This window comes from Protopterus annectens, chromosome 4.part0, assembly GCF_019279795.1.
Source record: "Protopterus annectens isolate FY-2018-M chromosome 4.part0, PAN1.0, whole genome shotgun sequence".
Lineage (NCBI taxonomy): Eukaryota > Metazoa > Chordata > Ceratodontiformes > Protopteridae > Protopterus > Protopterus annectens.
Genome location: NC_056733.1, coordinates 585,820,809 through 585,847,899, shown reverse-complemented (window position 1 = coordinate 585,847,899; position 27,091 = coordinate 585,820,809). Strand labels below are relative to the sequence as shown.

Here is a 27,091-nt window from a genome sequence, read left to right as displayed (position 1 = left end):
TTACATTCAACTTCTTGGTTTCAGTTTTTTTTTGAACATTTCCAAGTTTGGTTCATGTTTATTAGTTTTATTCATCCTGAAAACCTTTCTTTATCAAATTCACACATTCAGTTCTTTCCAAGGTGTCTCCTGTAGCATAACTATTTGCACTGTACATTTTTAATATAGTTCACTACTCTTTCTTTTTTTGTATTTATCTTCAAGACCATTGACATTTAAAGAAATTACAGAAAGCATCATTGTATTAAAAAGTTATTATTCCCACCTTTTATGTACCCAGTTCTTTGTGTTACATAAGCCTGTGTCACATCTTACAAAATGTTTTGTTTTATTGAAAGTCCTCAAAAAAAAAACATGCAATACCCCCCTAAAACCTAGTAACTGAATAGTAACCCCAAAACTATGCATATCATCAAATGTTAAGGTTTTTACCCCTCTTAATAGGAACAATTGTCTCTGACTGACAGCCACACTCAACAGACTTGAGTTAACCTAAAAAGAAGGTTATCCACACATGATACAGCCTGTGCTTTTGTCTCATCTTTATTGCTCTTGCAGCTGGGAAAACACATGAATGTTTTCAGAGAACATTACTTCCGAACCAATTTCTCTTTGAGATTGTGTCCATGGAGACATGAGGACCAAATACAGAATTGGTACTAACCATGCATTTACTTGCTAGAAAAAAGGCATAACAATAATCTTCAATATTATTTTTCATCTACTTGTTTTCTCTTAAGACTTGTTACTAGATCAAGCTAAGGGCCTTAATCCAGTCATTCCCCCAAGCAAGGAGGAGAAAATGCACATTATTTTTTTATTCTTTTGTCATGCTCTTTTAACCAGACTTTTTTTTTTGTTACATTACAGTACTCATACCTCTCAAAATTGAACAAGGAAAAAGAGAAATGAAAAAGAAAAAGGAAAAAAAAAAAAAACAGGAGCACCTGTCCACAACAGTATCTCCATTACACTTAAAAACAACTGAGAAAACTTCACTTTATAGCATGCAAAGAAAATCATGCGCTTTACAAATAGTACTATTAAGAAAAAAATGCTTTACGTGCAGTTAACTTTCTCCCACCTCTTCCACTCCCCCAAGTATTTTTCCAAACATTAATGACATGAAATAGGGCATATGCTTTAGAGTCCCCCAGACGTCCAACAAAGTCCTTCCAGATTTTCTTGTTCTTTTATATTTCACAGATATAATTATTGCTTTGTAATCCCACATTTGTCAGTTTCCAAGTTACTGTTTTTATTCCTGTTCATCTCCATCTCCCAAACTCTGTGTATGCTTCATTTCCAGCATAATCTTGATTCTTCTAGTCAGCTTACATGTTTCTTTCCAGCATTTTCCATTGAAGCATTGGAAAAGGTTTCACTGGCATAGTCTCTCTGTGGTCTTTATTACCAGAACAAAAAGCAGAATCTCCTTCTGTTTCACAGCTCACTTTTTGTTGGACAAACTTTTGTATTTCACCCTTAGCATGTACTTCATCAAAAAATTATTTCGTCCCTCCAGGGAAAAAAATATTTTGAAGATAGCTGGGTACAGCAATTTGAATCTCATCCTGTTTCTCGACATTCCCTGAACAGTGAAGTAAATTTCGCTTCTGTCTGGTGTACAGTGAGTAATCATTCTCCAGAAACACTCTGCTGTCACCCATTTTTAGTATTTTGTCTTTCTGCCACAGTTTTGTCAGAATCAACTCCTTCTGCTGGTAGGATTGCATCTTTACTATTAAAGGTCTAGGCTGCTTTCTCATAGCCAGGTTTGGAGCACACACACACAATGTCCCCGTTCAATTAATTTCTGTTGTGGAATACCAGTCACTTTGCTTATCTGTGCGTTCATAAAATTAATAGTCTGTTCCTTCCAGCTTCTCTGGCACAGCTGAAAAATCCCAGGTTTTCCTATGTGCTCTGTCCTCTAATGCTATTATTTTTTTAAACATCTCTTCTTGAGCAATCTCATATTCAGCCATCTTTTTCTTCATTTTGACCTCAGATTTTATTTGCAGTGTTATCACCTCATCTGAATATCTGTTTAAAGCTTCTTTTATTTTTTCTAGCCTTTTGTTGTTTAAGTTGCTATACTATATCAGTGTTTCATTTATTTTAATCGGGTCTGTGTTTAGCTGCCTTATACATTCCTCTAGGTTACTGCAAGCCATGCTTGGAGCTTACACTGCATTTTGCTGCAGAGCTGTAGTACTTCTCCCAGTCAGTGCTTTTTTTCCTCACCTTTTGCAGCTAATTTTCTTTCAGGTCCTCTATACTTCTTTTTTCCTGGCATCCAGGCAGTGTGCTTAATAGCCAGTTACTGAAATTTATCAGAAACACAAACGTCCACTGGCCTTCTCTTCCTAGTTTCTGTTTTCACACTGGGAGAACTAGATCCATCTTGGAAGTCCTACATCAAGCATTTTTTGATAACTTTCTAAGCTGTCCCACACCCCCTCAAAATAACAAAAATATGAATTACTTTGAAAAGTTACAAGCTGCTGCCCTTGCACTTCAAGTTTTACATGCATTTTACAGGGGACCACTGCCTTGTCTTCAAAAGCAATGTTGGATCTACTTCAGTTTGAAACGTTGTAATGGGTGTATGCAAGTAGATGATGTAACAACAGAATGAGAAGAGTACTGTAGAAAATAAACATCAGCAATAACAACACAAAATGAGACTGGCACATACTACAATGTGTGCTATGTTTACGGAACAATATTATCATAATAGTCAAATCAAGATCATTGATTACAAGTCTTTAAAGCAACCGTGACACATACAAGCTTCTTGAAAGCCAACAGGTTGCAAGCTTGGCTTTACAACTTATGAAACTAAGATTCCAGTGTCACGTTGCCCAAACAAGTCATCGTGCTGCCCATTGTTTAATTAAATTTAAGAAAAAACATAGGGAACTAGGTGGGGAAGATGAAAAGCAGCAATGATCAGATTACTTCTGGTGCTATACCACAAGTATATACTTAATGCATTTCTGACTGTCCTAAAATTTAGTGGTCTACACAAGAGAAGGCCATGAATGCACTTGTACCAGTTAGCTATGGATGTAACATGTTAAGATTCAGAAATGCAGCACACACATGATACAACACACTATTTTACTGCTGAAAAAATATTGCCAAAAAATTACATTTCCAACAAAGAAATGCACAAATAATGTAGCCAATTATTTTCAGAGTAGACGTTTCGATTATCCTGTATTTACACCCTTCGAAAATATATTTCAAATATGAACAGATTTCTAACATTCTGGGTCCTGTAGTACCCCTTTTCTTCACCCCATTGACTATTATTTCTCTGGGGTAGAAGCCAGGTACCTCTAACCCAGCCGAGATCCCTACAGCTTCCTTTTTTGGTTTGAGGGTCTAGTCACCCCATCTGCTCCCCAAAAAGGAGACAGCTAAGTATTAGGGAAAAGGCTGGTCTGTAGGATCCAATGGGCTCCACTCCAGTGCCCTTCTTCCCTACCCAGCTCTCTCAAGCTATACTTTTGCAGCCTACCCAGATGAGGCATTCACACCTCTATACACACATATGCTTTCCGTGGCTTCTAGTGTTGCTCACATTACTGGTGGCATGTGCATGGCAGACCAGTACTCAGTGTGTGTAACATCTAGTGTTCCCCTTAGGTGTTACTTAAGTGGCTAGCCGGACCAGCTGGCCAAGCTGGCAGTGGATCCTCACTCTCAGCTTCTCAATCCTGCTCCCTCCAGTGTCCATGCCACTATCTGGACTTCTTTGTGTGAAATGGGGCAGGCCTCTGAAAATTTTTTAAGGAAATTATTCTATTTTTCAGTTGTTCTGGCAAGCCATAATTGAGATTTAATGACTACTGAGGTCACTCAATGGCCAACTCAAAAGTCAGCCACTGAGCTTTCCTATCTATTCTGAGATTACAACAGTGTTACTACCTTGAATGATGCTCCACTACTCAGCAAATAACACATTTTCTTTAACATCCTTAAACACAGGCATTATTATTATTATTATTATTACTATCATTATGTCTAAGAAAATGCTAAATATTATCTTGTCTTAAACATTTTTCTTCTAAAAAGCAGTAGGTAAAGATCACCATACTTTTGATTCTGACTCCGGATTGGCAGGATCAGCGGGTATGGTCAGTTCTACAGTGCGAGTCTCAACTGCAATAACACCAAGTGGAATCCCTCCTAACCTGTACAATACAAAACAAATTGTTTAGTGATTCAGACTAAGCTTGTATATCAATTAGCAGTAAGAGTTTAAGGCATTACAACATACTAATGGGTGAAATGTGCAGTCTGCATGCATGCATGCATGCATGCATACACACACACACACACACGTATACACACACACGCACACACACACACACACACACACACACACACACACACACACACACACACACACACACACACACACACACACACACTAACACTAATGATGCATGGTGCTGATAGATACTGCCAAAAATCATGGGTGTAGACAATGAGGTAGACAATTCAAGTGTTTACTGAATTATTATTTTTCCGGTAGTATACTCACTTGAATGAAGAGGTAAAAAAGACAACAGTATCTGCATTCAAAAATTACATAATCCATCTGGAAAACCTCAAAAGTTCCACAAGACTAATACCATCAATCCACCAGCTTATCATTTCTTCTGGTGCTCTTCTCAGAGCCTTATGGCAAATGTTACAGTTCTATATCCTTTATTACCAGTTAAGTATATAACAGTCTCCTAAGCAAGGATAGTTTTGGTAATTTAAACAAGAGGAGGTTCCTTAACAGAATCACAAAGCCCAATCATTTGTGCTCACACTTTGAAAATAAACAAAACTGTAATTACAAAAAATTAAATATGAAACTGTGTTACAGCTTTAAAGCACTTTTGGAAGGGCTTCACTCCCTGCTTATGTGGACTGTGCCTTCCCACACCTGATATCCTGCTGCTTACTATCTAATAATTCTTAGACTTCTGTACCTCAGGTAGGGGGATTAATACTCTGAGATACCACAGCTGTGGATTTAGTACAATTCCTGTCATTTTGTCATGTACACTTGCATTTCTGTAGTTGAAATCCTCAGAATTTCAACAAGCTGCTGCAGTAGCAATAGTAGCCCCCTATTGTCTGAGAAAAGGACTGTAAAAGATGCCTAAAAGAAGTACATTTCTGAGCAGCGAAGTGCTTCAGATTATGCAGAATGCTCCGCATTCCACCATAAGCAAACCTACTGTTCCGCACGGAACAGCATTGGCTGTGCAACACAGTTTTTAATTGGCTCATATTCTGCAATTACAGCCAATCCCCATTGTGGCATATGAACCAATCAAATAACTGTTCCTAAGGATGGGAGCCAATGAAAGCTCCCAAATACATGAGTCTTCATGTACCAGGAATGGTTGTGGAAAACTGCATTTAAAGAGAGGGAGAAAAAATAAAATATAAGCAAAACAGTACCAAGGTAAATAACAGCAATACCAGCAGTTAAAAGGATTCCTTTTAATTGCTTGTATTGCAGTTATTTACTTTGGTACTGTTTTGGATCGGCCACAGTGGTGCAGCGGTTAGTGTTGCTACCTCACAGCAAGAGGTGCTCAGGTTTGATCCTCGGCTGGGGTGCCATCTGTACGGAGTTTGCATGTCCTCTCTGTGGTCACGTGGGTTTCCTCCGGGTGGCCTGGTTTCCTTCCACATCCCAAAGATATGCTGTAGGTGGATTGGGCACACTTAATTGGCCCTAGGCATGAGTGTGTGTGTGTCTTCTGTGGAAGGTTGGGTGCTGGGCTGGCAACTCGACACCGTAAAAGTCCACTGCCAATCATGAGTGGGCAAGGTGATCCGCTGTGGCGACCCCTAACTGGGAAAAGCCGAAAAAGACGACTTTGGTACTGTTTTGCTTCTACTTTATTTTTCCCTCTCTTTAAATGCATACCTCTCATCCTCTTAGTCAAAGAAATCTGGACACACAATAGCCAAACATAATGTGGTTATAAAGCCACAAAAACAGGAATGATTTGTAGATATTGCCCTTATAAATTTATCAAGTTGCTAGAATAACAGGTTTTGTGATACCATATATGATCTGAAAGATATGATGTCTAAAACTCAAATTTCGTCCATTATCCTATTATTTCATTCCTCTGTAACTTGCCAGAAAATTACGAGTCTATATTATATGAACAAAAGTTGAAAATCGCAACCGCTCTAAATGTTGAAAATACTGGACCTCCAAGTGCTTTTTGTGAGATCGCAGTACAGTGAAGATTAGAATATTTGCCCTTTCCTCACTGTAGTGTGATCTCAGAGTTGGTATATATATTTAGTGGTGTGTGTGGGGGCACAGCCCCCCACAATAACAAGTTTGAGGTCCAGTATTTCCGACATTTAGAGAGTTCGTGATTTTCAACTTTCGTTCTTATAATATAGACCCAAAACTACATATTTTATGAGGAACAGACCAAAAATATAAGGCAAATATGTGGGCATTTTGCAAAATTCTGGGCAGTTGACAGGTAATACAAGGGTGAATGTGTGTGTGTGTGTGTATGTGTGAGTGTCATATCTCTCAACCTCTTAGCACAAGAAATCTGGCCATAGCCTTAATTAATGGGGGAACAAAGGAACCAATTTTAAATATTGCTGTTATAAATTTAGAAAGTTGCTATTATAACTGGCTTTGTAGTACCATACATGTTCTGAAGCATATGCTGTCTGAAACTCTAATTTCTGTCATTACTTTATTATTTCATTCCTCTGTGATTTGCCAGAAATCTACATATTTTATGAGGAACAGGCCAAAACTATGAGGCAAAAATTTGAGCATTATGCAAAATTCTGTGCAGTTGAGAGGTATGACAAGGGTGTGTGCGTGTGTGTGTGTGTGTGTGTGTGTGTGTGTGTGTGTGCATATACTTTGGTTGAAAGGCCATGGGCATGGTCAAGGTATGCTTTTCTCACAGTGCAAAAATAGGGTGGTTCCACATGTTGCCTGTTTGTCAGACATTGCTATTTATGGTCTGTGTTCCACGCTGACCTCTTAGGGGGTTGAGACCTATGGCATATTTACAAATACATTAGTCAGGAGACAGCACATGTAGTTCATTCAACTGCTTCCTCATGCAAATGTACAATCACTTAAAATGCGAGACCTTGATCACAAGTGACTGAGAACTTCCTTAATGATAATCCACAAACACTGAAATAAGAGTTCTTTCAGGATGACAAGCCCCTTAGACTCCCCCAATTTACATAGACCAACTCTGCACCCACAAAGAAGTGGGGTAAGGAAAAGCTTCCCAATGAAGGACAGAGTGGTCTTGCACAAAAAAGATGCTACAGTGCCTAGTAATACATTACAAAATGTATGGCAAAATGACAACATGAACAGTTTATTCAGGCAGTTAGAACCTCTTCAACTTGTCATCTACACGTACAGGAAACTCAGTCAGCTAAAGTGTGATACCGTACAACTGATTTCCAAGCAGTTCCTACTGGAAAACTGCCCCCCCTCAACACGTGCTACTCTTAATGGCACGTTAGTGCTTTAGCTGTTTTCTAGGTCCAATGACAGAAAAATGAAAGAAGTCACCATCCTCTCTAGTTTTCTCTCTCTTTCCAAACTTAACCCCTCACTATAGGGAATCCCCAGATCCATTAGGGCAAGAGTTGTCAGGAGACGCTATCACACATACAGACATTGGGGTTGTTTGTACCTTTCCCAGCATCACAGCAATGAAGGAATTTGTGTTTATCTAACCCCACCCCATGGGCAGGAGGAACAGGCAATCCACATCACTGTGGAGACTTATAATACCTTCCCCATGTGGATACATGTTCTTACACATTCACCAGGAAGGCTATCCCCCCAGGCTATGCATATGCATAATAGTCCCTTCTCTGAGGGTGACTGACGAATCAAGTTAATAATTGAACTCAGGGCATCTAAGGTGTACTTAGGGCTTTATCACACTCTGCCACTAGTACTGTACGGTCATGATTATCATGCCAAGACTGGTTACTTCAGAGCTTTTTAGCACACTTTCATATATTACCTTTCCAAAACTGCCAAAGAGAGATTTAGGTGGATTGAAAACCAACATATCTGTGGCAAAACAATGCACTTATGCCAAGGAGGTCATACAACACTTCTGCTTTGTTGCACCATATTTTAGCTGCCACTCTCCAGGGCAAATCCCTGTCTGCTAAAATATTACTCCCATCTGATGGAAGTTTCTGCAAGATCTGATCTCAGTGTTAACAGCATTTGATGTCAGCCAGGCTAAGGCATTTTGAAAAACAGCTCTGTTATGGTAGTTGTGCTCCTATACCTGATACACCACTTGAAGCATTTGGTAAAAGTATGAAACAAAAACTTTGTTTTTCTAATACAATGCCTATAGAGAACTTGCAAAATAAATGATGGTTGCACCACTAATATCCCAGGGGGTGCCTCCTTTTCTTCTGTTGTTTTTATCCTCCCACTGTCTAAGAATATCAGCCCTCAGGAAATAACTCCTGCATTTGCTTCCCATAGGACAGGAGCTGATTGCAGAGGCAGTCATTCAGGCAGCCATCAGTTTTTTTCTATTTGAATCCCTAATCCCAACTCTTGGTGAATGATGTGGGCACCCACAATACTGTGAGGACCTAGAGTACTCTCTGCAGCATGACAGTGCTCTCACCCACGTTAATGAGAGCTGCTGACATCACCTTGGTAATTAAAATCTCACATCTTTGGTTACAGTTGTATTGCCTGTAATCCTCCACTTGCATCTGATGAAAAAGCCACTGGATTACTAGTTTGTTGTCTCCACCCAGGTAGGTGAACTGGTGTTTGCCTCTGCTGATTCCTACCCTCCCCTGTCTGGCTCTTCCAAGTGCCTGAACCATTAATCAAGCTTAGATTGTCTGGGTCATAGTCAGAGCATTATCAATCTGCATCAGAGAGCCATGCTTATATAAAGTGCTCTGTTATGTATACCACCAAGTCCTTCCAATACATGCAGTGCATTGGAAGTGATATATTTCTTAATCAATTTAGCTGCCCCATTGGTTAATCATCTTCTACCACTCCTCCTCAGAGACAATCACTTCTTCAACAACTTCCAGTCACAAATCCGTGCTAACATCAAAGGTGATTACATTTAGAAAAAGGGTTCAGAAGGTGAATACCCTGGTATCAAGGGTGTGGAAGCTTGCCCCACCACATCAGCCAAGGAATTAGTTATTGTCATTTGTGGAAGGAATTAGTTATTGTCATTTGTGGATGTGGTATGTCAATGAAATTGCAAAAAAATTAATATGGGTTGTGAAACTGACAAAGTGGTTTAGTACTTCCTGTACTATCATCAACTTGTGGGGATGTGCTGTAGTCCTGCTGAATCTGTCTGACAAGGAATTCTGTGTAGGGATGTAGACAGCCTTCAGGAGCATTCCTGTCTCCAGTGCCTCCTCAAATGCCTGTGCAGCATATCTGCAGAGTGGATTGGAAGGTACTCTCCCATGTTTACATGCTATATGAGAGTTACATTGTCTGCGACCACAGTGAGGACCCCTAGGTTCACATGGTCTTTTTTACAAAATATCTTTATTATATTGTATCAGGCAATGAAACAAATGATATATCAATGTTGTATATACGTTGAATAATAAACAATAACACAAACCAGCAAAATCCAGTATATCAGTACACATCCATTAACATTATTGTTAATTAGGGTCAATTGTTATATTGATGTATAATCAAGGAGTCTTTGCAATAATACAAGTTCAGCCTTCAGTCAGTTACTGGCTGTAAGTATCTGTGGAGTGCTAGTCCTGAGTCTACTTAAAGCACTTTCGAGTTGAACTGTTTACTGTAGAAGGGATTTGAGATCATCAATGGTAGCAGGACTTCTTTGTTTCCATCTGTGGCTAATACATTGTTTTAAGAGGAACATTATCAGATTAAGGGCTGCCCATGTAGGTTCAGTCAGGAAGCCTTTGGATGTCTCTATTTAAAAACTTTTAGGTGTTAGTTGTAAATGATGCACCATCAATGCATCTATATAATCTTACACATGCCTGACAGGAAAAAAAAGAGCTATACAGTCCCAAAACATACTCCTCCAATCCTCTATGGAACTCTCAGTACACTTCCGGCATGCAGCTGGGTCCTGGGGGTACATTATCACTAATTGGTGTGGAGTATAAAAAAATCTTATATAAATACTGACACCCAAAAAATCTTTAGTGTCTCAATTTCATAACAATTTAGGGATACTCTGTAGGATGGACCATTCATCAGCTAGTAATGGTTGCTGGACATCCGTCTCCCATGTCAGGCAGATTACCCTTGTGACAGATAGATAAACAGAGATGCCAACTTTATACAGAACACTTAGTTTTCCCATTAGGGAAGTCTGCCGGTTTCTATTCATCTGCATCCAGGTCAACAAATCAAGTTCTGGTGGGGGTATAAAGTCTATACATTAACTCGTACCCCCTTGAAGAACACACAAATTAGATATTATTATTATAATTATTATTATTATTATTATTATTATTATTAGATGATATTATCTCATTCAGAAGGGAGAATATTCCATTTGCCTCAGGTTCCAAAAAGTCCAAAATTCTAACATTTTAATATATAGTTTAATATCAGGGAGCCCCAACCCACCATCAATCCAAGGGACTGTGAGAATTTGCCATTTAGCCCTGTGGATATCACTCCTCTATAAAAAAAAATGTGTCAAATCCGGGTCACTGCTTTATCAGGAATAGAACCTTGTACCACCCAAATTTGACACAGAATCAGAGGGAAAATAAACCATACCACAACCTGAATATACTGAGATAAATCTAAGCAAGAAGCTTCCATTTGGCAACCAGAGTATGGATTCTACTCATGAGAGTATCAGGATTGACCTGCATGGACTGGCCACTGGAAGAAGTGCACAATAATCCCAAATATTTAATAGAAACTTGGTTTGCTAAAAATAGGAAACTCCTATATATCTTCTCGTGGGATATAATTTATACTGAGGGCATGACATTTCTAGATATTAACTTTATATCATGAAATCACCTGAAAGTTACCCAAAATGTCCATGTCACTGCAAATATCCTTTGAGGGGTAAAGACATAGGTCATCCACACAGATGGAAAGCCAGTGCTTAACCCCACAGATAGTTGCCAGTCCCTTGTAACCTATATGTAAAATGCTCAAAATATAAATTAAAAAGAACAGACGAAAAGTGGTGCCTTGCTTTGTGACCCTCTGGATAGAAAATGGCTAAGAGATACAAGAGCCAAGTTTTAACAACTGTGGTGGCACCACCATATCATCTTTGCAAAAGACCAGTTAAACCTATAGAGAGGACCAGACATCTCAGAGCTTCAAAAAGGAAAGCACCATGCACTTTGCTGAATGCTTTCTCAGTATCTAGACTGATCACTGCCAATGGGCTGCGAGTCCTTTCAGCATCATCCACCAATAAATTGTTTTTCAACAGGTTGTTTTAGGCAGGATACCTGGGTAAAAACAGCCACTTAAATGGACACGAAAAGTTTATAGTCATGGTTCATGTCAGAGACTGGCCTGTAAGAGCCAGTTTGAAGTAGATCTTTATCAAGTTTGACTATCAGAGACACCACTGTTTGTTGACATGTAGTTGAGGGATCAGCTCCTTCAAGTACTGCATTAAATGACACCAAAAGCTGTATAAACAGCTTTTCCCCTCCCCACATCAAAACTTCTAGGTGACTACCATCTGTGCTGGGTACTTTGTTACTCAACTTTCAGGTCAAACAAACCCTTCATCAGTGTATGTTTGTTTGACCTGAAAGCTCTGTTTTACTAAACACTTGTTCAGTATCAGCGTTTCTTTGTTACTCAGTGTAGCCTTGGCAGTAACTTTCAGCTCTTGAATTCAGTGGTTAACACAAAGCCATAATATCCTCTGGGGCTGTTTCCTGTAGTCCAGTGGTGCAGGGTTTAATTCCCTCAGCCTCCATAGTCTAATTGTGCGACTCTGAGCAAGTCACTTAACCAGACCCTGCTCCCAGGTTGAGTCTGAAAAAGATTCAGTGGAGATCAGTGCTCTACACCGGAAAAATACAAATACATAAAATAAAATAAAGCACATGTTGCAGATATCTACCATGGTATCCGTGTATCTGCATCTCCCAAGCCACCATATTACTATAGGCAGAGTAAACTTCAGTGAAGTAAGCTGCCAAAGCTTCTTAAGATTTGAGGTGGGAACAAACGTGTCTCTCCAGACCTCACACCCTTGATATTCAAACTTTACCTCAAGAACTTCTCGTGTTGTTGATAAATAGCTAAAAAGGTTTGGGCCTTGGGGGATTTATCAAAGAATCTTAGTATGTTTCTAGCCTTCTGTATTCTGTAATTGAGGTGATTAGTAATTTTTTGTCTGACAGCTACAATCCTCTGTTCAGTATCTTGGGCCTCCTGGGTTGTTCTTGTCTGTGTCTGTAGGTTCATTAACAGTGCAAGTAGGTTGTTTAACTGTAAATGAGATTGACAAATAGTAAATAGTTTATCCTGTGTTTGCAAAAACTCTTGAGATGTCCTTTAAACTGATCCCACTGACAAACCACTGAGACACTCTGGGCAGAATCAAGACCTGGCCAATGCTTAAACATCTGGGAAACTTTGGCTATGCAGGTTGGGCCACAGCATACCATCAAGTTCACCCTCCAGTGCCCAAGCAAGGACAATGGGATCAAATAGAGAATAAGCCTCATAACAGAGTAATCAGAAACAGAAATAGGATCATCAGCCAAGCCAGTAACTTTATATAAATGTTTTTGCATTACAAAACACAAGCCCTGGAATAGTTAAGAAATCAGAATGAAAAACATGTATATTGTTGCACCGGCAAACCTAGGCAAAGGTGTATATCTGCCACACTGGTGAACCTAGTATAAGCTTTTTAAAGTTTTCCCTAGGGCAGGGTTAAGTATCAGCCTTGGGCCCAACTGTACCTCGATAAAATGACAAACTGAGTTTCAGTCACCCGCCCAAATCACTAGCCCAGCTTGAAAATGGACCCATTCTTTCACCACACTGAGTAGGTCAGAAGAAGTACAAGGGGAATATAAACAGAAATAAACATCACCACCAATCCCATTAAAATACCATTAGCAGTAGCATATCTTCTGTGGAGGTTGTTGCATTGGTTTAGCACATGAAAAATAATACATTTAGATGTGCAAGTGGAAACACCTCTTCATCTACCCTGTGAATTTGAGGCTGAAACGAAGCCTGAGAATGTTTCTGCTGAGACAGATGGTTCTCCTGCAACATAACAATTGTAAGTTTGTGCCTCCTTCTTTATAAAGGGCCAAAACCCTAGCATTTGTAATAGGTTGCACCAATCTGTTCATATTCCAAGATAATATAACCATTGAAATTTTCTCAAGATAATATGACCCAAAAGTGCCATTTCCCCAACAATAGTAAAAAAAAAAAAAAACTGTACAACATGTGGAAATATTATGATGTAAAAAAGAAATCTAAGTACACATAGGATCAAACATAACAAAGAAAACTTAATCATTAATGTGGACCAAAAGTTATTACCATACCAGAACTATTTACTGATCTTTGGCCTTCAACACGGAGGTACATTACCTATCAAGTAGAACAGGCAAAATAGACAGCGAACGTCAAAAACACCCCCAAGAAGGGAATGATCGTAAGCCAGAGCATACAATTCTTGCAATGGTAACATTAAATAGCTAATAGAAAGAAATGTTCCATGCAGGGTTTCTCTGCCCACTTCTTCCTGACCAAAGCCTATCTAACAGCTTCAAAGTTGCATAAAATAGACATGTTCAATATAGTATCAATCAACATTTCCCAGATCACAAACAAACAAAAGGGCAAACTTGTCTGGCATATAAACCAGATTAACATGTACATAATGTAATATGTCCACTTGAGTACAAAAAGCTCACCTTTCATTAGCAGGTATGTCTGAGAGAGCTGATCTTGGTCTAAGTCTAGCCAACACATGCCTTTTAAATATAGGAGAATATGCTTTACATTCCCCTGCAGCATGGCTGTTACTGGAAGTTTACTCAACATGCTCAAATTGTCTACACAATTGTACTAGGAGGATGATTGCTTCAACTCCTCTGTTGCTTCTCCTGGTAAAAAGAATGTATATGGGCTGCTGGGTAGCCAGACTTTAAGCTGTGCTGGGTACAGAAGTTAAAACCACTAGGAATTAGCCTAACTGCCTTCATTAAAGCAGTCCTTCAGGCCCTGGTGCAAAATATTTTTGCTTAAGGCACATGCAAACGTACATTAACAGAAAAGAAAGTAAACCATATAAACAATATTTTTCATTTACATACATTATACAACACATCTTTTCTTTCTTTTTTTTTGTAATTCAGTCCACTGTTTACATAAACTGCTGAATTCTTGCCTTCCCTTAAACCTCAGTTCTTCTCCTAAACATTATTCTGCATGTATTTTTAACACCTTTATTGAATTTTCACTTGAGACATCGTCAAACATACGTTTATATAAAAGAAAACAAACCAAATAATAGGTACCCAGCAACAAACATTACACTTCTGCATAACTATCATCAATCCAACATTATATAAATTGCTCAGTTTCTGCCTTCCCTTGAACCTCATTCCTCCAAAACATTATTCTGCATGTATCATTCACTTGATTTCCATTTTTTCCTGTCAGTTGCTCTAGCCTTTTCTAAAGATCCCACTTTCAGTTCTTTTATCTCTGTTACAATAATACTTCAGACACAGTTATTTTAGACTTTGATTTTCATTTTTTAGTATTTGCTTTTTAGGCAGCTACCAGAATTAACTTAACAAGGCCTTATTAAATCTAGGCAATTCAAATCCTGTATCCTAGCTAAAAAAAAGAATTTCCTTAGTTACATCCATTTGCTCACCCAATATTTTTGACAAGAGTACTCTGAAGAGAATTTTTAATATCTGCTGACTCATTCTACTCCCAAAACATATGCTCCCTGTTACCTCTTTCTTTCCCCATCACACCTCCAACATTTGCCAACTACCCGAAGAAAATTCTTTGGAGTCTGCATGGGTAATAAACATACCTATGCAAACACTTTCAAAAAGTCCTAAATCTTCTAGACTTTGTTGAATATTTGGAAGCCATACATATGTCCTCCCATTGTTTCTTTGTGAATTTTTAATCCAGTCTCTCTTTCCAATCCTTTCTAACATCCTCTGACTGGTTTCTATATTTATTGTGCAATTATTTTATATGCCCTTTTAAATACTCATTTTTAATAACAGTTTCTGTTCTTGATTCAGAGCAGATCTTTCACTTAGGATTCCCCATTTCCTTTCTTTTTGCCTATACTCTGATACCAATTCCTGATAGGGAAGGCAGTCTCTAACCTCTGGTTCAAATGTCTTCTTCGCATCTTTCCATTCTATTACCTTTCTCTTTCTAGTTATTTGCTCCCAATATCATGGCTCCTTTGTCAGTTTTCTCCAGTAAATTACAGTCTCACGTTGCACGTGTTCTATCCTCCTAATTGCAGTAATCCCTACATCTCCTTACTCCATTTGCATACTGGCTTTGTTCTTAGAATACGTTCTGCTACTTTATGAATATAATAGTCGGCATGGCTGCTGTTATTCTCCTTATTGCTTTGCATGCATTGTTCACACAATTTCCATTTATTTCTACATAATTTGTTTCTTCCCTTTTCTAATATCACTCTTCCATTTCTTTTATCTCTTTTACAATATTAAATACTTCAAACGCTGTTGGTTTAGACTTTGATTTCCATTTTCCAGTAATTGCTTTTTTGGTAATCAAAATAATTACACTCAATAAGGCCTTACTTTCTCCAGGCAGTTCTGATTATGTGTCCCGGCTGGAAAAAAAAATATCCTTAGTTACAGCCATTTGTGCACTCAAATTTTTCTGACAGAGTACTCCGCAGGAAATTTTTTAAATCTGCCAACTCATTACACTCCCAAAACAGATGCTCCCAGTTACCTCTTTCTTCCTCATAACATCGCTAACATTTGCTATCTATTCCAGCAAAAATGTTATAAAGTCTGCTTGGGGGTATTTCATACCTATGCAAACTCTTCCAAACAAATATACTAAACCTGCTAGACTTTGTTGAATATTTGTGAGCCATACATATATCCCCCCATTGTTCTCTTGTAAATTACTTTTCCAGCCTCTCTTACCGATCTTTTCTAACATTCTCTGATCGACTCATAGCTATCATGCAACATTTTATATGCCATACCAATTATCCCTTTAAAGGCAGGTCTTTCACTCAGGATACCACTATCACATTCTCTTTGCCTACACTCTGATATCAATCCCTGGTAGGAAGAAAAGTCTCTAGCCTGCACCCCAAATGCCTTCTTGGCCTCATCCCACACTATTACTTAGCTCTCTAGTTATTTACTCCTAATAACTTGATTCTTTCTCCAGTAAATTCCAGCCCCTCATGCTTATTTTCTGTACCCCAATTTACAGTCACCCCTAATGGGAAAATCTTTCTCCACTTTCGTATTGGCTTAGTTTTTAGAATATTTTCTGCTAGTTTATGAATACAATATTCTGTTTGGTTATTATTCTCCTTAAGGATCAGTATCCAAAATCATAATTTATCTTTATTTAAGTCCCCCTAGTGCTTCATCATCATTCCTATTTTCAGTTATTACCTCTTGCTTGTGTTATGTATATGAGCATTAAATGTGTAGCTCTAAAACATCCCTTTAAATCAGGCAATGTTAAATCACCTTGTACCAATGGAAGGATAAACTAAAACTAATTAACTCTTGCTCTAGTTACCTCACAGGAAAATCCCTTTAATTCTTTATTAATTACTGTCCACAACTTCCCTTTTGGTTGATAAAAAAATGCCTGACCTTTGCATAAAACTAAAGGGACTTAAAACACTGCTTGTGTCTTACTATCTCTACCCATAAACAAGATCTTCAAGTTTCTCTGTTTTTGCATAATCTTTTTAGTCTCTTCCCACATATCCTTTGCTGCTATAACAGAATCTTTTTTAAATCATACTCCTAAATACTTTACATGTCCCTATAAATAAGGGTATTGCTGAATTAATTTGTGTGTGGGCACATAATCTAAGGCTATAAGGGCACTGCTGAACTAATTTGTATGCGTGGGTGCATAATTTAAGGCTATAGACATTGTTTAATCTTCATTAACTGTATATCCTGAAAAGAGTTAAAACTGTCTCAAAATGTTCTGCAACACTGAGATCCCTTTTCTGGATTTATCAGGTACATAATAATATCATCTGCAAATAAAGTCAACTTTTCTTGATCACCATTCCAATTATATTCTGGCATTTCTGAGTACCTTATTTACTTTGAAAATAGCTCTAAATATAAAGGAAATAACTAAAAGAGGAAAGTGGACACCACTGCTTGGTTCCTCTGCTCAGAGGCAACATAATTAATTCTTTCCTGTGATCCTTCACATATCTTCCTAATAAACATTATTATTGAACTAGGGAATGCAAATGCTTCCATTGCCCTAGTCGTAAAATCCCATCTTACTCTGCATCAAGACGCACCAACAACAGTGGCATTTTCATACATTCTGCTTCCCATTGGATCATCATTGTTCTATTAAAGATGTCAAACATTTGCCTCCCCTCCATAATGATCCATATCTATCAGTTTTGGCAACAACCATGGCACTCTTTTAGCTAGTATAGACATAAATAATTTATAATCATGGTTTAAAACTGAAGTGAAATGGGACTATATGAAGCTGCGTCGTACGTGTCTTTACAGACCTTCGGTACTACAGTCACCACAGTTTTCTTCCAAGATGTTGGTGCTTCCACATCTTTATCACTTTTTCCCTCCTAACTTCCAGACTTCCAAAGGAATATCATCTGTTCCTGGAGACGTTCCTGAATATTGATTATACTTCAGTTTTTTGGGGTTCACATACAGGAAACAGAAGGGTCCAAAACCATGTAAAAATGGTCAGGCCTTTTTGGAGGGGGAGCTGGGAGGTTGTCTGCAATGATACTGCCCCCAAAATATCAAATAGGGCTTCCTGAACTGAAGGGTATTGCCACAAATTTAGGAAGTTGTAGCCCCAAGGAGGTCCATGTATCTCTTGTGGGGGAGGCAAGGACAGATCTACAGGGAGGCAGCTGGCTTAAAATGGCAGATATCCTTGGTTTGGATGCATGGATCTTTCGAGAAGCAGGTGAAGATCACCAGTTTAGAAAACTTTGGAGAGGCATCCCTAGGCTCTGACTTACAAACATGAATATCCTCTTCCGCTTCCATGTTATCTTCCACTTCCATAATTACTATTTTTACCTTCCTCTTCCATAATTACTACCTTATGCTCAGAAATGGTTCACCTGGTGATGGGTATCATTTTGTCAGGAATCACTTTAACCTTGGTCTCGGGGGACAATCACTTGTTCTATGGCAAGGGCAGAAACAAAGGTCACCATAACATCAGGCATTGGTGTCAGAGGCTGCCGAATTGTCTGTATGGACTTAATGGCCTCAGACCTAGTGAGACCAAGAGAACCTATCTCCTTGGGAATCTCTCCTCCCTTCATTTTGGGTCTGCTTTGCCCTCTCAGAAAGCTTTCATTGTACATGATGTCCTTACTACCTTGAGGGTCTCAAGTCTCTTTCTCCAGGTACAACTGGAGGGATAGCTTGCTTCTCTGCAGACACATTTAGCAATATCACAGTCTAGTCCTAAACAATACAAATACTAGTTATGGAAACCCTTTTGTACCTATATGGCTTTTCTGGGGCAGACATAGAATATGAAAGACTGTTATAACCAGAGAACTCATAAGTAATCAACACAATACAATACAAAAGACTTGAGATAATTGTCACCAGTGGGGTATTTACCTGGTCATGCTGAGATGACAGACCTATGCCAACACCAGACTGATGAATGCTTTTCATGGCTGGCATGCACATATGCTGTGACAAGAAAGTAAGAATGGTGCATACATATGCCCAAGGGAAGGCAGCATAGACCTGTCTCAAGGACATTAGGAATAGTAATGGCTGACTGGTTTTACATCTCATGCACAAGAAAGGCTGGGATACTTTCCTCTACAACAAAGTCATCTTACTAAGCCAGAATAAAGTTGCAGTCTGCAGCTGGAGGCTGCTACCTGTATGTGGTGCAGTAATTGTAAGAACATGGGTTTTGGTCCACTGGAAAAGGTACTATGCCTTCTGTTGGTCTCCAAAAGGACATCAACAGGTGACTATGTTTTCAGAAATTGTAGTCAGGTGCTTAGAAACAGGCAATACTGTGTAACTGTAGTCCTTAGGGCTAGACCAGTCTAGCGAGGTCAGTAAAGCCTCAAAAGCACCTTGTCCACTTCCAGGATAAGTTTTTTTCCTTTCCACTATAGCTCCTTTCCTTAAGAATAAAAATTTAGAAAGATCTAGCTGATGTCAACTTCATGAGTGCCTCTTAGCCTACTGTGGTGAGTTTTTTCCCTTCAAATGAACCTTGAGTGATTTGTTTTTCAAGGTTTGCTGAAGCCAGACAAAAAGTCACAAAGTAAATTCTTCAGTGGAATCTGCATGCCACAACCATGTGTTGGCATGCTTTTCCAGGGATGTCATTGGTCTTACTAAGCACTGCAGCAAAATGCTCTACCCAGAGGTACAACAGTTCACCAACAAAACACAGTGAAGATAAAATGCAGCACTGTTAAATAACCAGAAGGCACAAGGTTTCCAGAGATGTACTTACCATTATGGGGGGGGGGCTACTGGAAGCCCAGATTCTCCTGCCAGTAATACTAACTGATATCTAAAGCATGACAAAAAACTTGGAGTAAGTTGCTTTGTGCTTGGCATTGGTCTGACATCTGCAGCATGAGGAGGTGACCAACCCACTGGGTGACATTCAAAGCTCTGAAAGTCTGGACAATCACACTGACACAAATGTGACTTATTTTTATGCTTTATGAATACTGCTGCAGCAGTGATAGTGAAAATGAGCATCTTGTGATTTGAGAAGTGCAAGAGGTTGTCTCATATTCAGGCAAAGAAGAATGTGATCAATACTGGTCACCCGATTCATTTATCTTCTCCTGAGACCTTATCACTGGCGACCCTCCTGCTGTTCCATATGTCAAACATCCTTCAAAGATGTCACCTTGAAAGAGCAGAAGTAGGCCACAGGTTTTTCCTTCTGTAGCAGGTGGTTGAGTTGAAACACTAACACTTATGATAAAACTTCACATCATATGCTTCTCTCAAGCAGTGGAAAGATTTCCATTGTGAGTCATGGCTCGCATACTGGTTTTGTATGAACATTTTGAAGGTTTCAGGATTACAGGTAATGAACACATGAATTTCTTTAGTGATGAGCTGTGCAAGTGGAAGAAAAGGACTGAATTTGACATGAACTTGCTTCACTTGCCACTTACCCAGTTTGTGACATCAAAGCATGCATGGAGTGGACGTTTTAATTTCTACTAACTCAATGTGTCACATCACATCCCTATTCTAGAAAACTATCTATCATGGCTCACCCTATACATTCCCTGTGAAACCATTATACTTGGTGACGTTAATATTGATTGGTCTTCTCTCTCCTCCACTTGCTTTACTCATGCCATCAATCTATATGGCTTCCAACAACTCGCATCTTCCCCTACCAGAAATAACAATAACTCCACTTCTTGTTCCATCCTTGACTGGATCCTTATTTCTAATCCTTGTGTCTATCACAACCCTGGCATACTTCCCAATTTCCTGAGCGACCATTCTCTTACCTATATCCATAGATACTCTCAACAGGCACCCAAAGAACACCTCTACAGAGAACAACGTAACCTGACTCAATTTGACCCAGATAAATTCAACTCCTCACTGGCCAAAATAAACTGGACCTTCCTTTCTAACCTCCCCTTAATGATGCTGTTACTGCATTCAAAAGATATTCCTAGATATCCTGAACAGCATGGCCCCTTCCAGAAAAGTCTGGGTTAAATCTAACTGTGCTCTCTGGCTCACTAAGCAAACACTCTCGATCAAGTGACAGAGGGATATTGCTTGGAAAACCTGGGTAAAGAATAAAACTCCAACCCTACTCCAATCTTACAAAGAACTTAGAAACACATGTAAAAAACTTAATCAAAGATAAAAAAAAAAAATTCTTTGCTTTCAAACACTGCAGCCCACACATGAACCCAAAATTTTTTTGGTCCACTGTCAATAAGATTTTCCGCCCTAGTACCCCTCCTACCCCCAACCCCTTCCCTCACAATGCTGCCACAGAAACTGCTACTCTATTAAATCAGTATTTTATAGACACAATTCAGAGACTAACTCAACACTGTACCAGTCCCTCTTCTCTGCCCCTACCTCACAGTCCACCTTCCTCTAATACTTTTTTCTTTTATCCTGTTCCCATTTCCTTTATCAAATCCCAATTGAACAAACTCAAACCTTGCTCTCCCTCTGCTGACAATCTACCTCCCCACTTTCTTAAAATTGCTGCCAGCTCTATTGCCTACCCTATTTCTATCCTTATAAATCGCTCTATCACTGAGGCTGTCATCCCCAACATATGGAAATGCTTTTACACAATCCCACTCCACAAGGGAGGTAACTCCACTGACCCCTCAAGCTATTCTCTCAGCTATACTATCCCCACTGTCCAAGATACTTGAAAAATGCATTCACTTCCAGCTACTCAAATACTTGCTTGAAAAGAATCTCCTAACTCCTTCTCAACATGGTTTTAGACCACACCACAGCACATCTACTGCACTTCTCTCATTCACTGAAACAGTGACAGAAACCTGTGATAACAACCTACTTCACTCCTATTTCTTGATCACTCAAAAGCCTTCGATACAGTCTCCTACTCTAAACTATTAACTAAACTTTCTGACCTTCACCTCTCCCCCTTCTCCATATCCTGGTTATCTAGTTATTTATCTTCAATCTATATGCTAGCAAACCACCTCCTCTCCTTTTCTGCCCAACACCAGAGTTCCCCAAGGCTCTATCCTGGGTCCCCTCTTGTTCAACATTTTTACCAATAACTTATACTCCACTACTAACCTCTTAACCCTCTTACAATATGCTGATGACTCCACCCTCATAATCACAGCCAACAGCATCCCTGAATTCCTTTCACATACCCAAGATACTGTCACCTCCATAGAGACCTGGCTCACTGACAATCAATTAATGTTAAATTCCAAAAAAAAACTAAACTCTTGTTATTCCTTCCAAAAAACCTTGCACAACATAAATCCTCCTCCTCCATTACCTCCCCTAACACCACCATCAAACCTGATCCACATACTAAATTACTTGGTGTTACCAACTAAAACTTGACATACATATCAATTTATGCATAAAAAACTCACCCAAAACTTGGCCTACTATACTGAAATCACAAATTTCTTTCTAACTCCTCCAAACCCACCCTAGCCTGATCTCTCCTCTTACACAGTCTACTGTATGCAGCCCCAGTCCTCACAAACCTTCAGTCTTCTCCTCTCAGCAAACTAGAGCAAACCTACACTAAAACAGCAACATCTGCCATTAACCTCTCCTATAAATCCCATCACTGCCCTGCCCTTAAATCTTTACAATGGCCTGAATTCCCAAATCAGCTTCTCCTTCCACAACTACTTATAATACACTCCATCCTGCCCCTCTATCTCTAATATTGTATCACAATATAACCCCCGAAGTCAACTCCGCTCATCAGAGAAACATCTGTTGGACATATGCAAACCATCTAAAACCATTGGCAAGTCATTATACAAATACTCAGTCACTCATTCCTAGAACTCCCTTCCTTACAATATTAGAAGTGTCCCACATAAATCACAATTCAAACTGGCACTCAAGCACTACCTGCAGAACACATGGTCCTGCTCCTGTCTAGCTTCTACCTGAATTCCTACAACTCTTCCTTGTACCCACCCATCTTTACTCTTTCTTCTCTTCTTACTCCTGTTCCATGGAAAACTTCTCCACCTCTCTATGTGCAAATAACTTCTTTGTTTTCTCCTAGCTTCCTCACCGTCACGTTGATACTGTACATTATATCATTTTTACAAAACCTGTACAAAACATTTTTATTGTATTATCTTTTGTTGTAACTTCCTTTTTTGTTGTTTTATAGGACTAATTTCTTTTTTGCATGACTGCGATTTGTAATTAGAACTTTTATCCTCGGGTCTCCACTGAAAACGGACCATTGGCTCAGTTGGACCACCCTGGTTAACAAATGACAATAAAATAAATAAATAAATAAATGTACTGACAGGAGGTACATCACTGTACCAGCTCAGTGTGTGACATCACAACATGCACTGACAGAAGGTACACATCACTCTACTAGCACAATGTGTGATATCAGACCAAGCAATAAAAGGAAGTACATGCAGGTCCTAAATATAAGAATGAGAGAAAATCATTTATTTAACATTTGTTAACCAGGAAAGTCTGACTGGGACAGAGCCCATTTTCAGCAGGAGCCCGAGGAGAAAGGCTCCAAATGCATGTCTTTGGAATATGGGAGAAAACTGGAGCACCTGGAGGAAACCCAAGCAAACTCAGGGAGGACATGCAGACTCCACACAGAAGGCACCCCAGCCAAAAATCGAATCATAGAACCTCTTGCTGTGAGGCAACAACGTTAACCTCTGCACCACCTTAATTAAGACATAAGAATTCAGAAAAGTGTTGAGCTGGGGATATAGGAAATGGGAATCTCACCCACTACAGAAGACCTGCAAAATTATATGATACATTTACACAAAACAATGAAGCCCTGACCAATGATGCCACAATCCCACGAAGAAGGGGGTAGCAATACATGGAATGTCACTGGGGTGGACAGTCATTCACCAAGCCATATATATTGAATCCTTCATCCTGGGTGCATGGAAGAAGGCACAGTGGTTCTTGTGGTAACCTGGATCACATGGTCTCCCACCATTATGAGGGTTAGGGCCTGTAGTATATGCCCTCATTGCTGGGATGACAGCAAAAGGGTACAAACCACCCACATAACTGCATGGATGAAAGCATCTTTGAACAGCATTTTCTCTCCACCTGGTGATACTCAGTATTACGGAACAAATCTGACTTGTGCAGACTGAATCACTCACTAACAGTCATGGAGGCAAAAATAGATTAAAAAAACAGCACTTACTTAGGTATATAAAGCATTGTCATGTTAAGTACCAGCTAACGAAAAGGGTGCCACTGTTCCATTTGCAGCTACAGGGCACTTAAAAGGACTAAAACTTAGAATTATATCCTTCAGGGTCTATTGGTACATTTAGTATCACTTTATTTATTTAACATTTGTTTACTGGGAAAGTTCGACAGCAGATGCCTGGGGAGAAAAGCTTAACATTGGCATAATATGATTACAGATAAATAAATTTATTACAAAAACTAATAGGAAAGAATAACATGTTAATGAAGCAAATATTCAGCTTTAGTTCACGCAGTGTGAATGTATACAAACATACTGCAAATACTTGGACAATTATAACAAGATGAAAAAGAATGCTGTAAACAGATAAAGTATTCACCAGTTGCAGTTCATAGAAATGACCTTAAACACACCATGTACAGTCTTTGGAACAAAAATGGCTAGATAATATAGCCTAGGCAGAAATAGATTTGTCCTTAGTCTAAGAAATAGATTTTACTAATTCTTTCTCTCCGAACATTGTCAAAGTATGCTGGGGGAAAAAGGAGGGAAGGATGAGTTCAGTCTTTTTTCTAGAGAGAACATTTTCACAAATCAGTAACTTTCCTGTAGAACAGAATTGTACTTACTACCACCAATGCCACTTAGGAAAGAAATTACAGGTGCTTTTGCTTAACACCCTAAAATACATTTTTACTTTCTTTTTTTTTTTTTTTTGAAAATGTGGACTCCTGTCAGGTTGTGCAGATAATACTGACAGTAATGGTTTGATTACATTGCTGTACAATCACAATATATTCTGCATGATTTATGTAAACAAATATTTGTACAATGGTAACATACTACATCTATTTATCTATATAGTTAGACATATATATATATATATATATATATATATATATATACACACTCACACACACACACACACACACACACACACACACACACACACACACACACACACACACATACAATGCTTCTTTCAGCTTTATTCTTAACATTTTTGTACCAATTATACAAAACTTTTCACTACAAGACCTCTCTCAACTATATCAATATGGTACATATAAAAAAAATGATATATAATGCTCAAGACATTTTTCTACAACAATCTTAAAAGTATATTATGTAATAATGAAGTCAAAATTTCAATGTACATTTATCAGTGTAAATTTCACCATCAACCGGCTAGTTTTGTGGATGAAAACTGTTCATAGATCACACCGCCAACTTGGTCAACAAAGTTAAAATAAATAAATACAAGTCACTGCCTCTTCAGCAGGAATGTCTAGCAATGAAATGGCCATTGAAGACCTGATGGCCTGTACAACTGGTTGAGCTGGACACAACCTTTGGCTACAGTGACGCGCTAATATAAGACTCGCCAGAAGAGATCACCTACAACACAGGTGTTGGTAAAGTTGTGGGGATCAGGAAAGGCACTGTCTTTGCCAGTCACCAGAGAAGGTTATCTGATGTCGGTTTTTTGGTCTAGGGGGTCTTACTGACTTTTTGCCATATTCATTAATACACAGCAAATAATCAATGAACTGTCAACATGGTGTATTTGGCTACTTTCACTAATGTCATGTTCACTTAGTCATTCATTTCCGTTAGTTTCTGTACTAAGTCTTGTTAAAATTTTAACTACTTACTTTTCATGCATCTCAATTTTAATGTTCCTGGGTCATCTTTAGAAATAAAGCTTTTCTTGAAAAATGTGTACACAATCAAAAATTTACATATGTACTGACAGTGTATATGAACAACTGTGGGTCAGATTCCAAAAGAGTTGCTCTTAGTGTAAGTCTGCCCTGATTCCAAAAGACATGATCTCAGTCTAAATGACTTACTTCAGTGTAAGGCCTATCTATAAATAGGCTTACACTGGGGCCAGATTCCAAAACACCTGTTCTTAGCCTGCTCTCAGAGGAAGAGGTCACTTACACTCAGGGTTGCCAGATTTCTGACTGGCCGGGTAGGGACAAAAAAAAATGTCTTTCACACTAAATAAGGAACATCAGGCAGTTCCGCATTAAACACAAGTAGTTCCGTGTTTACCGATTTTTGATTGGCCCGTATGCCGGTATACGAGCCAATTAAACTCACAAAACGGAGCTATGTTTAATGCGGAACTGCCTGATGTTCCGCATTAAACACAAGCAGCTCTGTGTTAGGCGATTTTTGTTTGGCCCGTATGCTGGTATACAGGCCAATCAAAAAAAAAAAAGTGGAGGGCTGCTTCGTCGGGATTTAAACTGGCAGTGCAGGACTTGGGATCGGGCTGATGATCCCGGGACAATCCAGCTCAAATAGGGATGTCTGGCAACCCTGCTTACACTGATAGCAAGTTTTTTGAAATTAGGCCCTGTGCCTGTGAAGACTTTCTATGCATAACACTAACATGTTTAGCTTTCTTTCTTATATAACAGACTATTTCTAACTGTTGAGTGATGTCTTGTTTTCACCTCTGCTGTGAAGTTGCTGGCTTGTCTTCATATTAAAGCAGATACAATTTTTTTGGTTGACATGCTCTCATGTTACAGAAAAGGTGTCAGCAAATAAATTGAGTAATCAAGGGTGCATACTGTGAGCAATGCCCATTTTATCACATATTCTTTAGGGGGCTGGAATGCAACAGAAATTATGTCTGCTCCATCCCTGTGGTGTTGTGACTTTTGGTAAATGCAACTCACTAATTCCCTATCAAGCACATTTTCAATAAGCCAATGTACTCAACCCTATGCTTTCAGCATCTCTGGAAACAAAGAGTTATGCAAGGGACATTCAATCCTTTTCAACAAGTTCTAGATAAAGTCCTAAAATGGGCAGTCCAGTACT

At 38.9% G+C, this 27,091-nt stretch overlaps 1 protein-coding gene across 1 annotated transcript in view; it reads right to left on the bottom strand.

The window, feature by feature from the left end:
• ACACB (acetyl-CoA carboxylase beta) overlaps nucleotides 1-27,091 on the bottom strand; it is a 1,510,375-nt gene that overhangs the window by 199,965 nt on the left and 1,283,319 nt on the right. Inside the window, exon 45 of the mRNA XM_044068517.1 lies at nucleotides 4,109-4,205. Within this exon, the coding sequence (XP_043924452.1) occupies nucleotides 4,109-4,205 (97 nt within the window). The remainder of the gene's footprint in view (nucleotides 1-4,108; nucleotides 4,206-27,091) is intronic.